The sequence below is a fragment of the Vigna angularis genome, chromosome 6 (genome assembly GCF_016808095.1).
Source record: "Vigna angularis cultivar LongXiaoDou No.4 chromosome 6, ASM1680809v1, whole genome shotgun sequence".
NCBI lineage: Eukaryota > Viridiplantae > Streptophyta > Magnoliopsida > Fabales > Fabaceae > Vigna > Vigna angularis.
This window is the reverse complement of record NC_068975.1, coordinates 31,985,734-32,002,188: the sequence shown is the minus strand read 5'-3', so window position 1 is coordinate 32,002,188 and position 16,455 is coordinate 31,985,734. Positions and strand designations below refer to the sequence as shown.

At 31.0% G+C, this 16,455-nt stretch overlaps 1 protein-coding gene across 4 annotated transcripts; it reads right to left on the bottom strand.

Annotated features, from left to right (window-relative positions):
- Positions 1-944: 944 nt before the first annotated feature.
- LOC108341062 (RNA pseudouridine synthase 6, chloroplastic) lies at positions 945-6,259 on the bottom strand. 4 transcript variants are annotated; one of them, XM_052879455.1, is made up of 11 exons: positions 5,961-6,258; positions 5,732-5,860; positions 5,379-5,633; positions 5,212-5,293; positions 4,042-4,157; positions 3,905-3,959; positions 3,576-3,687; positions 2,943-3,112; positions 1,905-2,257; positions 1,582-1,817; positions 945-1,197 (listed from the first exon to the last, which is right to left on the bottom strand). In XM_052879455.1, exons 1-9 carry the CDS (start codon positions 6,200-6,202, stop codon positions 1,982-1,984), a joined length of 1,437 nt encoding a protein of 478 aa, XP_052735415.1. In that variant the 5' UTR covers positions 6,203-6,258; the 3' UTR covers positions 945-1,197; positions 1,582-1,817; positions 1,905-1,981. The 4 variants fall into 4 exon arrangements, with proteins under 4 accessions (XP_052735415.1, XP_017434164.1, XP_052735416.1 ...); XM_017578675.2 differs by lacking the exon at positions 945-1,197 and having other exon boundaries at positions 1,316-1,817; XM_052879456.1 differs by lacking the exon at positions 945-1,197 and having other exon boundaries at positions 1,316-1,817; positions 4,042-4,153; positions 5,220-5,293.
- Positions 6,260-16,455: the final 10,196 nt, after the last annotated feature.

Sequence of the window (16,455 nt, the reverse complement as noted above, 5' to 3'; positions counted from 1 at the left end):
TTATAGATATTATTAATTTTTCTTGATAAGAATTTGACTGTATTTGTATTCTTCTGTAAGGATATAATGTTATAAAAGATATTAGAATTTAGAACTAATTATAAAATGAGAACTTGTCTTAATTTAAGAAATACCTGTTTATGTAAATATATATTTCCACTTCGTTGCATCCTTTTCTATCTTTTATATTTACTTACCTTTCTTTTAACAAACTAGTTCATGCACTTTTGTCTTTGTATGTGTTGTGCCCAGTAATTAAAAAGTTGTCTGCATATCATATCAAATAACGATCAAGTGGTTTCATATACAACTTTGATCTATCCATTTATAGAAAATTTCAATTACTTCAATTCCTCCTAATAAACTCGTCAGTACTTTATCTTCCGATTCTCTCTGCAGTGTTGTATAATCTCAGGTGTGCATTTTCTTTTTTTCCCTATTGCTTTTCGTTTCCTTGTAGAACATATTGCTCGTTCATAATAATAAGATAACTCGTCTTCTCAAATCAGTAACATTGCAGAAATTTTAATTATGCATTATTGATGACTACAAAGTTCACATGGACTCTCAGAATCCCTTGAGCATTTACGAATGTAGGAATTTTTCAAAACCAAGCAAAAAAGAGCGTCAATAGGAAGTGATCACACGCAGACTTGCAAAATGACTTTGAAAACTAATCATAAATTTTCAACACTTGTCAACCAAATGGAAAAACGCAAAGGAAATGTAGGTTCTAAAAAGAGTTAGTTAGAACAACATTAAATGAAAATTAAGTATATAGTTTGTGATTGCTGCAGTAAATACCACTATGTCATGATTAAGATCCTCACCGGACCTAGTTTAATGAAACCACCTATGAGGTTTACCGGGGAAGAAAGATTAACACGTCACATTCCCACACCTTTGAATGCAAATGTTTTGTTTTGAATTATGACAATAATAATCTTCAGAAAGTTGAAGCAAAATTATATGAAACTATATTCTTAACTTATGCACCAACTAGTAAAAATGCATAGTTTACAGTACAAGAATGTTGATGATCTCAACGACATTGAACAAAGAGAAAGGACTGAAAATACAAGTCAAATGAAACATAGGTCACTGCCTAGGAGTGAAAAACAATAAAGGACCGCCCATGGACAAAGTGATAGGTGATGTTTCAGAACGAGTAACAGCTAGACATACTCTTAGAAATCCCTGTAATCATATGAACTAGTTGAACCTTAAAATAATTGATGAACAATTGACAAGCATTACATGTTACCTATGCAAAATTAAATTTCTGTTAAAATATTGACGATGTTGATTAAAATAGTTGAAGAGAAAGAACTTTAAAATCATTAGCACGTTAGTAAAAGCAATTGATAGTCATCCTGGCCCAGCACGATACAGAGATTGGCAAAATACAATACAAACAATTTTGTGGTTGATGTGAGCTTAAGACATTAACGGCCTAATCACATGTTACTAATGAGTTGTGTCATTATCTCAGTTCTTCAATCTCATAGTAAAATATATAAAGCTAAATTATCTTCTCAAAAGATACTCCTTTATCAGTGAATGTCTTATCCTCTAGCTTACCTGTTCAGACTTTACTCTGCTAGAAAATGTGCTACAATGACAGCATGCACATTTTAAAACCCTGCATGAAGTCCTCCTCTTTTGCATTTATTTGGGTTTCCCTTTTCAAACCTGAAAATCTCAAAGTCTTCACTCAACAACCTCTAGGAAATATTGTAACCTTACCCCTCCTGAAGCAGAAACCAGCACCAAGTGGTTCGTGGCCGCTCGACCACCTTTTGAATATCTGCTTCTGCCTACAAAAACATTTACTATTTTTCAGCCAAACAAATGAGTAACTGAATCAAGATGCTTCCAATCAGAATGAATGATAGTATACTCACATAAAACTGAGGCACTATGAAAACATAACTATAAAGGTGAATTCCTATCCTCAACACTAGCACACATTTCAAGCATTTTAACACCTCCACCAAGGTGAACCAGATTCGTAGAAGTGTTCGTTATCATCCCATGAAATTTGACATGCTTGAAGGCCAATTGCAACACCTGGCTCTTTTCCATGTTGTGCAATCCAATTTACAACAGCCGTTTCTTTCTCACTCTCACTACTGAAATCTCTCTTGTATTTTCCAAATGGGTTAAGTCCAGGATTACTCATATCCGCAATTGCAGCTGGCATATACATAGAATCACCAATTAGTGGTGCTCTACACGCAGCAAATTGAGCTCGAATCTGCATTTAAATTTTAGTTACTATTCATGTACAAAACATAGCTTCTTTCTCTTTAAAGATGATCAAATAAAAGAAATTCCAAGATTCTCTAATTAGGCCCCATTCTGATAAGTTTCTTAATAAACACTAAAAAAAAAGAAAAAAAAGAAAAATAAATAAATAAGTATCTCCTATAATTTAAAAATTAACTCATACATGAACTAATTTTAGATTATGGAAAGAACTTATTCCATTTTTTTTATTTTCCTCTCTTAAAATTACTTATAGAGATGTTTATCCAAATAATCTGTTTTCGAAAACTGCCAAATTTATAAAAAGAACGCAACATTTAAGTGGTTGATACCAGATTTTGGGAGATATAACCACCAAAATAAAGAGGGAACATATTTTCAAATTAAAATCCTCCTTGGAAAAAGTGTATTCTGATATTTAGACCCAATAATGGCAACAGCAGTATATACATTTAACTAACAATGGCAGTGATCAAGAAAAAAATATGTAGAATGAAGTAGATCACGAACTGCTTATCAGTTTACTTGAGGATTAGAAATATCATTCAACTATATCTTCATTAAGTTTTTTAATTGATCAACTATTATTTGTTATAATCTGCCAACACATACGTATTAAAACAGGACCCTTCACTAAAAATGCAAACAATACATAAAATGAACACTAAACAGACCTGATGTGTACGACCAGTAAGAAGGTTGATTTTGCATTCGTAGGCAAAATCTTGATAAGGCCACCCACAATCTTCAACACGGTATTTGTCCTGTATAGCAGGAGTTGGCCAGGGAACCTTTCTGCATTCCTGGATCTCAAGTTGACACATATGCCATCCCTTGATAAAATCTGCATTCAAATCAACACAATGGGTTGAATCCACAATACAAGACCCTTTTTTGAAACTTTTAACCCTAGTTACAAAGCTCACACATATTTGATAGAACTGTCTTGTCCATTAAAATTACTCAGTCAAATAATAACACATCATGCTGCTGCATTACACTAGGCAAGGCTAAACAATTCAAATTATACTCAGTCAAATATCAGACAATCACGTGTGTTCATTAAGGAACTAATTTCCATCTAAGGTAATGCACCTAACCAAAGTATTTGGTTGAGGGGTAAATGACATCTCAATTTCCATCAAATAGTTTGAAACGAATATATTATTCTCAACAGCCAAATCTAATGTCTAAAATTAAGCTTATGAGCCACCAATACCATGATGAGGCATGCATGCTGCTAAAGATAGTCAATGAAAGCACGATTAGCTACTTCTATTGCTAATCCCTCAAACTCATGTGTTTACCTTCAGAAATAAGTCTAGGAGCCATGTTAATAGGGCGCATGTAGTGGGTAATGATTCCCGTTGGCATAGGAGAAGATGCAAGAGCCAGATAGAGCTTCTTCACCTTTTTCACCTGAAAAATATTGATTGCACAAGTACTCAGTAACATACAAACAATGAAATTTCAATTACAATCAATTTTTACTTTCGATTGATTAAAAAGTAACCATATCGTGCTGTAACCCTGTCTCACAACGTAGTTTAGATAGCTCATGGCTTATAAGAGTGTGCCCATTCAAGTAGAAGAAGGATATTCTAGCATAAGATATGAAATGGGATCATAGACATACCCTGATTTTACCATGAAAGACAGAGCAATACTCTTTAGTCCTAGCCAACACCACACTGCACGTAATGACATTCCATTACAATCTATGACAGTCAGAATGACAAAGAGCTCAAATTGCTTTTAACATAAATGCAGTACCAGCCTTCAGTGCAATTATCAATTTGATGAGTAGTCATCAAAGGGGCTGTCAATCCCAAGGCACGAGTAGCAAAGGTTGCACAACTTTCTTCAATGTTGTCAGTGGTGCCACCTACCTAACCAAGATTTGAAAAAATAAATTATGGAAAAATCCTAAGAAATTAATTATTTAATCGTGTAAACATATCACAATAAAGGGAAGTTGTGTAAAGGGAAGTAGCTCTTTTGAGTATAGCACATTCCTTTACAATAAGAGCATGGAGAACATCCATGACTCCTTCGTCTTCCTCAATTACCACAGTATCCCCATGTATAAGTAGATACCATGACAGATGATTCAACCGAATCATGAAGATTTCTGCTGGTAAGGATGGCAACACAAAACAGTCGTGTTGTTAGACTTTGATGGAACTTCTTGATCCGTCAATATTTCATTTAGAGCAGGATCAAAATCTGGGTTCGTGACATGCAGGATCACAACCACATAGAAACTATCCGACTTCTTCTTAGTCTCTTCCAATGAATCACTTGCAAACCTAAAACTATACATTCTCAGGTTTCAAGACTCGAAATCTAATCTTCCCTTGGCAATATAAAGAGAACTCCAACTTACTGTGTTTGGTTGGGTGTTAGAAGGCCCTAAGGCACGTCAATTTTAAAGCATGGTATAGTTGCTTCTGGTACATCATTGGCACAATTTGGACATAAATTAATTGCAGATGCGGATCTGACACGTTAAACCAATCTCGGCTTAGTATATTTTTACCTTTGTTCTTTTCTACTAACCATCCCTCAAACCTTAAATCACATTTGAAAACCTATTTTCTAAATTTCAGCCTCCTAAATTCCAATACCAACTGTGTCCTACCACCAACAGATTCAACTATCTGGCCAATCTTAATGTTAGACGCAATGGAATTACGATTGTAGTATGCTGAATCTGAGACATCTGTAAAACCAAAAAGTTAGAACAAACAGTGAAAGCTGAGGACTGGCACAGACAATGAGTACAAAAACCAGTCGATAATCATCTAGCCTGATCTAAATATCAGTTTTGACTCACTACAGGATTCGGCAGCATCAAGCATAAATAATTACAGAAACATTGTGCTGTGCACATATACGAGAACTAATAAACTTTGATTTTGTAATGTGGAATTGATTACATACTGATGTACCAGCAGGTTTATCCAAAACTACATAGGATTCCGCCACAGCTATGATCCTTGATCTCCAGTCAATCTCATAACACCTAAAAAAGGCTTTAAAATGTCAAATAACATCTTCCCAAAATAATCTAAAATATAAATTCATTCCAACAAACTCTCTGAGTGTACCTAGGAAAGCGTTTGGGGTGCACATGGACTCGCAAATACGTTCCAGGCTCAACAAATTGATCCGCGTGAGTTATACGGAAAGTTTTCTGTGCCTCTCGCACAGTTTTGCCTTTGATAGAAGCTCTTTGGCACAATACCGAAGGTTCCGTTACCTCTTTGAATACCCTAATTTGTTCTTCAGTAGCACTGGGAGGAGGCTGTGGACAAACAAGAGCGTAGTATACAGCTCCAAATTGAATCAGATCCTTAACGTACCTTTACAAAATGAAGCATAGCATTTAATATTACTTGCGTGAAGAAAATATGAGAAAATAATATCTTACGACATGCAGAGGCATAGAAAACACGCTTACAAAGGAGGAAGTTCCAGAGCCTTGCAAATATGTTCTAAAACTGGTCCTCCTTCGGACACGACCAAGTGTTCAACTCTCGGTGGAGTTTTTTGCAACGGACATGGAAGCAATCGATCATACTTCGGGAAACTTAAACAGAAGCAAGTTCAGCATCAAGCAAAACGTGAAGATAGTGGAAAGGAACTAACTATTGGAGACTCGACGCGAACTCTTGAGAATGTTCAGGTACCTATCGGAAGATGTAGAAGCAGTTAAGCTTTCGGAGTCGGTTTTTGATAATTCAGATTCAGTGGCGAGTGCATTGTAACTGTTGTGTGAACTCCGACAGCACCATGTCGGCGCGTTCTTGTTGCGGTGATTTCTAAGTGCTGTCCGTGAGATACTAAGGGAGCGCCCCGCTGCAGGCACCGCGAGGCTCCGGCAGCCACCAGAGAACAACATTGACGCCACCGTCGCTGCCACCGAGCCCATTCTTACTCTCCTGTCTTCGACTCCGAGCTTCTTCTTCGCAATTATATGGTGGGGCCTAGTTTTTGTTTTGAAGATGGGAATTACTTCCTTAACCCCACAATTACTAACTGCGTGTCCGAAAAGACTAAAATATCCTTTATTACTATACCATACCACCGTTCCTACCACTACTTTCATTACTACCACTGCTGCAAAGACAGAAAAGAAAAATACGAAAAAAAAAGTTCATTTCAAAAAACTCTTTTCATAATTCATTTGGCATATTTTATAAAGTTTGTTTCAGAAAAATGCTTCAGAGTATATTATATGCATTTCAGAAAAAAAATTCCAAAAATCTTATTTCAAAAAACTTGTTTCAGAATTAAAAGGGTGCACAAAATAATTGTGGAGTATATGAAGTAAAACCTTTTGAATATACGTAAACCCATTTATCAGAGAGGTCAATATTGGGTTCCGTCAATGAACTTGGTTTAACATTGGGCCTTCTTTCATATAAATAAGGGATTACTATTGGCACCCCATATTTCTATTAACCCTCCTCACTTTTCAAAATTGGCTTGGATTCAATTTTAATTCTTAAAATTTCGCAAATTTGTTTTTTAAACCTTATAAAATTCTAATAAAATATTTGATTCACCAATTTTTTAATTAATAAATGTTATTTCATGTAACTATATTATTCAATTGTTGATAGAAATATTAGCATATCCGAATACGTATTAAGATTTATTATTAAACCTTTCTATTAAGAGTGATGATCTCTCCATCACCCCATCTTCTCCCTCCACCTCCTCAATTTTTTTTAAATCCTAAATTTATTCTTTTTACTTTTTATTTTTATCAATTTTACTTTTTATTTTTTAAAATTCTAACTATCACTTTCTCTTTTTCTCTTAATTTCCACTCCCGTTAACACAAAATTTGACAGAAAAAACAAATTCTACATGATATAAATTTAAAACATTTATAACTTCCGTTTTGAAGTATCATCGTTCCATAATATAATCTGCTAAACATTTCTTCCCTACTTCCTTGTCTTTAAAAAACCAAACTTGAAATTTTATGTTTAAAATTACCTTTGTGCTTACAATGGTACAATGAAAGAGAAGTATGTTTGATAAGTACAAAATAAAAAGTGAATTGAAGAAAAAATAGTTAGTTCAGTTTATCTTTTTCTATCAAATTTTGTATTAACGGAAGTGAAAATTAAGAGAAAACGAAAAAACGACAGAGGGGGATGTGGGCTTGTTACTGAGAGTGAAAAGGAAAGTGAAAGTGAGAGGAGATTAAGATTAGGGTTTTAAAAAATAAAAAGTAAAATTGATAAAAGTAAAAAAGGTAAATTTAGAATTTAGAATCTAAAAAAATTAGAGAGATGTAGGGAGAAGATGGGGTGGTGGAGCGATCATCATTCTTCTATTAAAATCATCGTAAATGATTAGTTGACATTTTATTACTTACACATGTACACAACATTTTCGGTAAAAACAGTTTATCTTTTTGAAAACAGAACGACCAAATTTATAATTAAAAATTTCTAAAATAATAATTGAACATTATGCAAAATTATAGGAAGGAAAAAGTGAATTTAAGCCCCCAAATTTTCGAAATAGTTAGCATGAAATGATAAAAAGGTGTGCAAATAGAAAACTTGCTTGTCGTCTGTATTGTTGTCAAAATGGGTTTGGGTTTCATATTTAGATAGGTCTGCAACTATGAGGAGATAAAAGATGTAAAAAAAAAATCTAATTTAAAAAAAAAGTAAAAAAAAATTGAAATGAAAAACAATTTTTTTTAAACTGTATTATCTCGTACAATGCATTTGCATAGTCAGAAAATTGAATATGCTTTAAAGAATAAAGTATTAGGACTTGTGCTACGTATTTGTGAAAGTTACAGAAGTATTTATATTATAAAATAAGTTTACAAATTACGTAGAAAGTTACGTAGTCAAGAACTTTGACAATTGTATGGAACCCTTCACTACTTTCGTATCATACATTAGATGACTGATACGTAACGTGGCACTCAAAAGTTGGTTCTAGATCTACATGACTAGACTTATTTTATTTTTGAATAATGATACTTTAATAATATTTTTTTTAACAATATTTTAACATTTTCTACGTATCATTATATGATTGGTCCATGTTAGTGTTTATGATTATTATTATTGATTGTGAAGTAATTTTAGACCAATTACAGAATAACACATACATGATATTAAAATGTTGTCAAAGTATCATTATCTTTTATCTTTTAAGTGTGAAAACAGTATTAGTTTAAACTCAAGAAAACACAAGTTATCGTAAACATTTTGACAAATCGAAAAGAAAACACAAACTTATGTCTTAAGTTCAAGAGAATAGTACATAAATTAAAAACTATATATATTAAAATAAATTTTAAATTCATACAATAACTTGAAAAAGGGAGTCTTCCGTGTGTTAAAGAGACGAAGAAACAAAATAAAAAATAAAAATTAATGCACTTAAAAGAATTTACTAAAATATTACTATTTTATTTATCTTAAAATAATTCCCTTGCTTTTTAATTAAGATTATTTAAAATAAATCAACAGTATAACTTCCTACCGTTCTAACGCTAAAATTTAAACAAATAGTAATACATACATTTATGTTATGTTTGTTTTGGGGTGCTTTATTGTATCGGAAAAAAGAATTATAGATGCCAAAACTATAGGTTTTCTTTTATGGTGTACAATTTAATTTAAATTATTTTCATCAATAAATACATATTTTTTAATAAATTACTCACATCTTAACTTATATATATTAACATTAAATAACCAAATCTCAATTTAAAATAATTTTACCAATTCAAATTATTAATTAATTTAGTTAAATTTTATTTAAAGTAATCACCAACATTTTATTCCAACTTAATTTATAAAAAAAAAAACTCATTTTAAATTAATATAATTTTTAGAATTTTAATTTTATCATTTTAGATATTAACTACATTTCGTAATAATAATAATATTTTTATTTAAATTAGTCATCGTTCAAAATTTATTTAAACTTATTTTTTATCAATTCCATTTTATTTAAATATAATCTTATTTTTTTTCATTATAAATAATAACTTACGTTTCATTTTAATATAATTTACATTTTTTATATTTTTATTTTAACTTATGTTATGGTAAAAAATAAAATGATAATCTTTCAATTTTAATAATTAAAACATTTTTTAATCTATCTTACATATCCTGTCATTCACAAACTTTTGAAATTTTCTCAAATATCCCTTCATTTTTTATAATTTTTTTCTTAGTTCAAATAATTTTATTTTTCCTTTTCTTTCTTCAAATTCATCTATAAAAACAAACACAGTGTAAGTATATTTGTTTTCTGGATGAATTTGAATTGATGGATTTAAAGAAAAATATAAGTGAGAGTGATGTTCTTCAAATTAAGAAAAAGAAGATAAAAATAAAGGAATTTAAAATAAAAAATTATACAATTAGTAATATAATAACTTTAATATATTAAAAAATAAATTTTAGTTGATACAATTAGATGATTAATATGTTAAAATAATATATGAATGTCATGATTAATTTTATTATTATTTTTTTAAATTTATTACTATTATTTTTTATTATTATTATAAAAATTATAGATATATATATATATATATATATATATATATATATATATATATATATATATATATATATATATATATATATATATATATATATATATATATATATATATATATATATATATATATATATTCTATATACCACTTCACTGCGAACAAAGTTTTCAAAAATAATTTGCATTATTTTTCATGACATTCTGCATTGATTTTTGAGTTTTCAACAGCAATTTACACATTAAATTTTCGTCGTTAAGAAAAATAATCAAGTTATTCATAACAAATTATTGTACTTCAATCTAACAATTAATTATGATTTTTTTAAAACTTATAGCATTAAAAAAAATAATATTAGCATTGCAATACCTCAATTTTACCTTTTTTAATTAAAACATAATATATATGTATATATATACTTAAAAAAATACTTCTAATTAATCTATGTGACATCCCAAATATATAATAACCACAATCATATAATATAGGCGTCAACATCCAAATAAAGAGAACAATTAGAGTATGACTTGCAATTAAGTACGAAATTACAGTCATCCAAATATGAAGACAGAATTTTAAACTTAAACAGTTTAGAGTATTCAACACTTCCAGCGTTCAAATTGAAAATTTCTAAGTAGACTGCACTGCAGCATCAGTGTCCTCTAGTTCTTGCTCCAAAGGTATCTCCTCAACCATTTCTGCTCCCATCCAAGTGGATGATCATCGCAAAAGAAAACATACACAAACAGCACACAACACAGAAGCAAGGGTGAGCTAGATAAACAAGCAATAATCATATAGTACAATCAATAAATATCATCGTGCTTAGCTACATATAAAGAACAATCAAGGCATACCACTTTAACCCATGACTCAAACACTCAACACGACTCATCCGAATTGGTATAATTGTCGAACTATTGGTCGTCTTTGCACTTGCGTAGTTCAGCTGGCACTCCCCAACACTATGCAAGGTAAATCTCCCATTTGTCTATGTCTAAACTCTAAGACTATAGACGAGGACCTCCCTCTACTCTTACCACTCACATTGTTCTTCTCTATTTGAGCATGAACAATGCTTTGAGTGTAGAGATAGACATATCAGTTCAAAGCTCCATACAGTTATACAGAACAATAACAACACCCCACACATCACTTTCAATCATCTCACCCTGAGATGTCCACTTCATACTCAATTACATCATTGTAGTTCACATTTATATGCCTTACAACCACTCAACAACACCATACATACATCCTGGCAGTCAAACAACATCAAACAGCTCAAACAGATGTGGAAAAATATTAAACTCACTGAACCAGGTCTCTCAACGCACCAAGATACATGGCAAGACAGCAAAAATTCACATAGTGCACCACCCTTGGTGCGCTGAGCGAATTTTCCTGACGGGGGAGTGTTTTTCAGCTAAAATTCGCATAGCGCAACCCCCTTGATGTGCTGGGCGAATTTTCCTGACAAAAGGACAGCTAAAATTCGCATAACGCACCCTATTTCGCATGGAAAATTAATTCGCAACATACATCACACCTCAAACCTCTCGCTATGCACCCCACTCGCTCTTCGAATTAAATGGGCAGTGATCCCAGACCACCACCAGTCGCATAGCGACAGGATTCGCCATGGCGAGTCCATAAACAGTGAGCATCACCCTTTGATAATTCGCACAGCGCACCAACTCGCACAGCGAATTACCAAGACAGTGAGCACCCTCTACAAGGTCTCGCTATGCGAGACAACTCGCATAGCGACACTACATAATCTGCAAAACGTGAATTCTGCGGAATCACACACTCACACTGATCCTTACCATTTCCAGTTATTTTCCCCAACTTCTAACCCTCCTAATTCTTGTATCACGCCTAATTAAACTTGTCTAGAAGATTATGAACGTTCTTAGCATGATTCTAAAGTGATTACTACCACGTTTTCAACTTAAATTTCCAAGTTCATCAACCCAAGGACCCAATTTTGATTCTACCATTTTAAACATGACTTTACTCAGTTTTATGACCCTAACCTGTTCTAATTGACTCATACAAGCTAGTCACACTGTCCAATTGCACTCAAGACCACCTATGCTCAAACTCCCTACCTCAGTTCCTCTCAAAGGACCAAAAACAATACTCTCTTAACCTTTTACTCATCTAACATGACTAACACAGGATTTCCACCTCAACCACATCTCCCTAACCCAATTGGTCATCGGAGAAGAATCAGATGTCTGAACGCATCAGTCTCACCTTCGACGCCAGCACATATGACTAGTCACAACTGACTGGACCAGGCCAGGGTTGCTCTTTGATCAAGGATGTGCCAACTCAGGTTTTTAAGATTCTTCTATTCTACCAACACAATACTCTCAACAAGTCCCAAGTTATTTATCTAAGTCATCCAAACTGTCCTATGGTGTTTTAGACTCTAAATTCCCCATTTCCCTATCTCACTTCCCTTTCCAGTAAGCTAAAACAGTACCTGCACAGTTAATTATTACTCCTTGTTACGTTATTATAGAATTCTCATTCCCAATCCTCTCCCCCAAAAGTGCTTACAGCCAACCAACTCATCCAAGTCCAATAAACATCAGTATATCATGGTCACACAATTTCACATTTTCACCAATACAAATCAACATGCTCACCACAGAATATAACTCAACAGTAATAAACCACAAATTATCAAGCATACACACCATACAGTTCAAACAAAACATAACTAGCTCCCCTTACCTTGAAGTTGAGCAGTGTATCCTACTGGAGTGCCCTAACAGTACCCTCCACACAGAGCGAAACTTGACAGAACCTACAGATCACCAAATTGGTGATAGAACATAGCTCTTAGAGCTCGAATAGACAGAGAATGGAAGGAAAAACGTACAAGGCACGTGAACCCAGCAAAGTTGCATGCCCTAGGTTCTAGAACAGTGAAAGAGAAAGGAAAAGGAAACTTACCGTTCATAATGAAGAGAACGTTCGGTAGAAATGAAACCCTCTACTCCGCAGACGCTCAGGTAGTACCAGAATCAACTTTCTATGGTTCAAGGTTCTGGGTATCTAGAGAGTAGGCAGAGAAAACTTTTAGGGCAAGAGTTTCTTTTTAGAGTGAGAAAGGACAAACATAAATGAGACTTTGGCTTCTGGGGAAGGACCCTTGCTAAGGTCAGGTTCCCTTAGTCTGGGCCTGGCTGCCTCCAACTAGGCCCAATGGCCTTAAAATTTTCCAGGCCCTCACAATCTACAAGTTTTGTTAAAATTCAAAAAATTTTTCACCAAATCATAATAAGACCAAACTAAAGTATTTTTTTATCACTTGAGTGATTAATGTCTGAACATTATTTGAGTTATTAGTTAACTTAAATAGTATGTATCTTTAAAAGATATAAAATTAAATTTTTTTACAAATAGATCAAATTTGTTTCCTTCTAAATTAAAACCAAATTTAATTTTTATATAAATATTATATTTATTAAAATTCATATTTTATTAAATATATTTTTTAGAGTTACAATTAGTTTAAAACTGGAACAAAATATTTAAAAATAGGAACTTGGTTGAAAAATTTAAGAGGGTAAAAATTACATCAAATATCAAATAAAAAAAATTAAAACTAACACATAAAGTATTAAAACATGTGCTTTAAAATAATAATTTGATAATTAAAAATGTAACTAAATATAAGTCATAATTTGAATTTAGTTTTAATACTTTTATTGTTTAACTTGGCTTTAGTATCTGTCAATCTTACTCAATTTAGTTACTTTTTTAATATTGTTTAAATAATTAATGGACAATGAATAAAAGTATATCAATTCGTGATTTTTTTAAATTTTAAAAAATTATTTATATGTCAAGTCAATATTATTTTACGTGAAAATAACAGAATTATGTGTAAATACAGTGCTACGTGTTTTATATTTAATTTGTCTATATATTTGTTATTTTTATTTAGTTCTAACTTTACGAAATGAATCAGTTTAAAATTAAAACGAAAATGTTAAGAATGGAGACTAACACCATTGATTTAAAATTTTAAAAAATAAAAAATTACACAAAAATGTTAAATAAAAATGAAAATTAACACATAAAGTATTAAAAACCTGTATTTTAAAATAATAATTTGATGATAAAAAATATAATTAAAAATAAGTCATAATTTTAATTTAAAGTTTTTTAAACTATATCCGTGCAAAAGTAGGGGAAGGAATTCTTACGAAGAGCATATTATTGTGGTAGTTAAAAGAGGGAATTTGAAAGAGTCTAAATTCCACAAGTTAAACACGTGTATGACTTGTCGTAGATCCACTGTTGAATTCCTACTAATAAAAAATTAGTATAATATGGTCCCTGGAAAATGTGTATGAATTCTTGTAGACTTAGCTGTAAACACTTTCCCTGGAAAATGGTCCCAACTCGCACTGTTTGTAGGGTAAGTTATTTAATAGCTACGTAGATTGAGTAAACAACAGATATGAGATTCGAATGGAATATTTATATACGATGCTTCACATAATATAACAAAATATAAATACAAAAACAAAAAGGAAACAGAAGATGCCTCCTATTCATCACATGCATTGCTTTATTAGAGTCTGAATTTCTCAAAGGAAAATGCTTTATTTTTGTAAACTATATATTTATTAATAGGTTAATGAGGAAAGATGTTTGAAAGAGAAGGAAGATAAGACGAGAGTTGATTCATGAGACGCACATGCAGTGTCTTAATTTTTGTCAAATGTGATCTATTGCTGAGATCCTGTTTGTCTGAATCCAAGCCAAAATTTTGAGCATTCATGTCTCACGTGTACAAAATTTGACACAACACTGCAGGATTTATGTCTAGTAGACATCCAACCTAATAATTCTTGTGTTTTCTCTCCTTCAAACCCAACTTCCTCTATATTTGCTCTTCCTTCTGCCTACATATACATACAAACACTATTACCAATCACCATTTCATAAAATATCTAAGAAAGATATGAAATATAAAAAATATTTAATAGTTTAATTTAAAATAAACTGTAAATACGTGTTTGCCTTTATTCCATACAAAATTCAACAGCTACTTAAGAATTAATGTGAATAAATTTCACTTTATTTGAATTATTTCAATGTTAATATACCATACTCATGTGGCTTATTTCAATCGATACAAGTCTTTCATTAGTTTGTATACTTTTTTCTTATTGACCTTCGATGACAAAACCTTAAGTTGTTTAACATATATCTCTTCTTTTAAGTCATCATTCAAAAATATTGAGTTCACATTCAATTAAAATAATTTTTCACCATTTAAAGCTCTAATGGTTTCTAAACATGTCACTGGAGCAAAACTTTCTTCAAGATCAACACTGAATTTTTATGAATGGTCCTTTGCAACAAGTTTTATTAATAGTTACATTATTTAATATTTTAGGTAATAGATTGGAATGAAGAAATGTACAACCAACTCAAGAGGACTATGATGAGATATGTTGACTTCTATACATTTAAAAAATAATAGTAATTATTTAAATATGTTTTGTCACATAAGTTTAATGTTTGATAAAAATTGAATATTTGTTGACTTTTACGTTATTTCTCATTTATTTAATTTATTATTTGTCTTAGTTTATTTTAATTTTAAAATATTTATGTAACTTATGTCATTTTAGATGTAAGTATAATAAAAATATTATAAAAACATATATAAATTTTAGCATGTCTAGCGCTAACAAGTTTTCAAAGTTCGTTAAAAGTTTAACAATTTCAAGGTTGAGCAAAAGTATATAATATATAGATTAATTTTCAAATAAATTTATGTTAGTCATAACTATAATTATGAACATTTAAGCTATTTTATCACTTTAAAACTCATTCATCATTTATCATCACATAAAAATTTATTAAAATAAATAAACAAATACAAAACATAAGAGATCATGTCAAACCATGATAAAAAAAAATACATCTTAAGAAAATAAACAAATTACACCTATTATGAAAAAAATATCAAATAAATACATGAAGAAAAAAATATTAAACTACTTATATTATTATATATGAATAAAAACAAAAATTAACAAACTTATTAGTATAATGATTTTTTTCCAAAAAAAAAACATTAAAAATTTTAATTTGCATATTGGCACCACCTCTCTAAGACATTAAATAAATTCATTTCAACATTAAAAGGTTTATAAAATTATTGAAAAGGTGACAATGGTAGCATTACGACATTTACAAAGATTATAAAATTTCAGCTAAGGTAATATTATGGCATCTACATGGTTACAAATTCGCATCAAAAGTTAGTGTGTTAACGAGTCGTCAAATTACATGTAATGTCAATAAGGGTTATAAAATCATAAATAATGTTATGACGTTAACTGAGATTAGAAATTTTTTTTGTATATATACATATATATATTGAAATGTATGACATTATTGAGATTACCTGAAATTGCTGGTAGATTGTTTGCCACGTCTTTTACGACAACGAATTACACGTCTAACAAGAAGTCTAAACCGACAATAAAACAAAAATAAATCCTAGTTAAAAACACAGCTTTCTCTAATGTGTTTTTAATACATATTTTTAGTTCTTTAAATATCAATAAATACATTATTAATAC

What these genes read in the sequence shown, in the direction of transcription:
- LOC108341062 (XM_052879455.1), bottom strand. Translation starts at nt 6,202, where the DNA reads ATGGGCTCGGTGGCAGCGACGGTGGCGTCAATGTTGTTCTCTGGTGGC. An exon ending in GCTTCTACATCTTCCGATAG is followed by an intron (nt 5,861 to 5,960) that starts GTACCTGAACAT and finishes CTTCTGTTTAAG; the next exon opens with TTTCCCGAAGTATGATCGAT. An exon ending in CACCCCAAACGCTTTCCTAG is followed by an intron (nt 5,294 to 5,378) that starts GTACACTCAGAG and finishes AGCCTTTTTTAG; the next exon opens with GTGTTATGAGATTGACTGGA.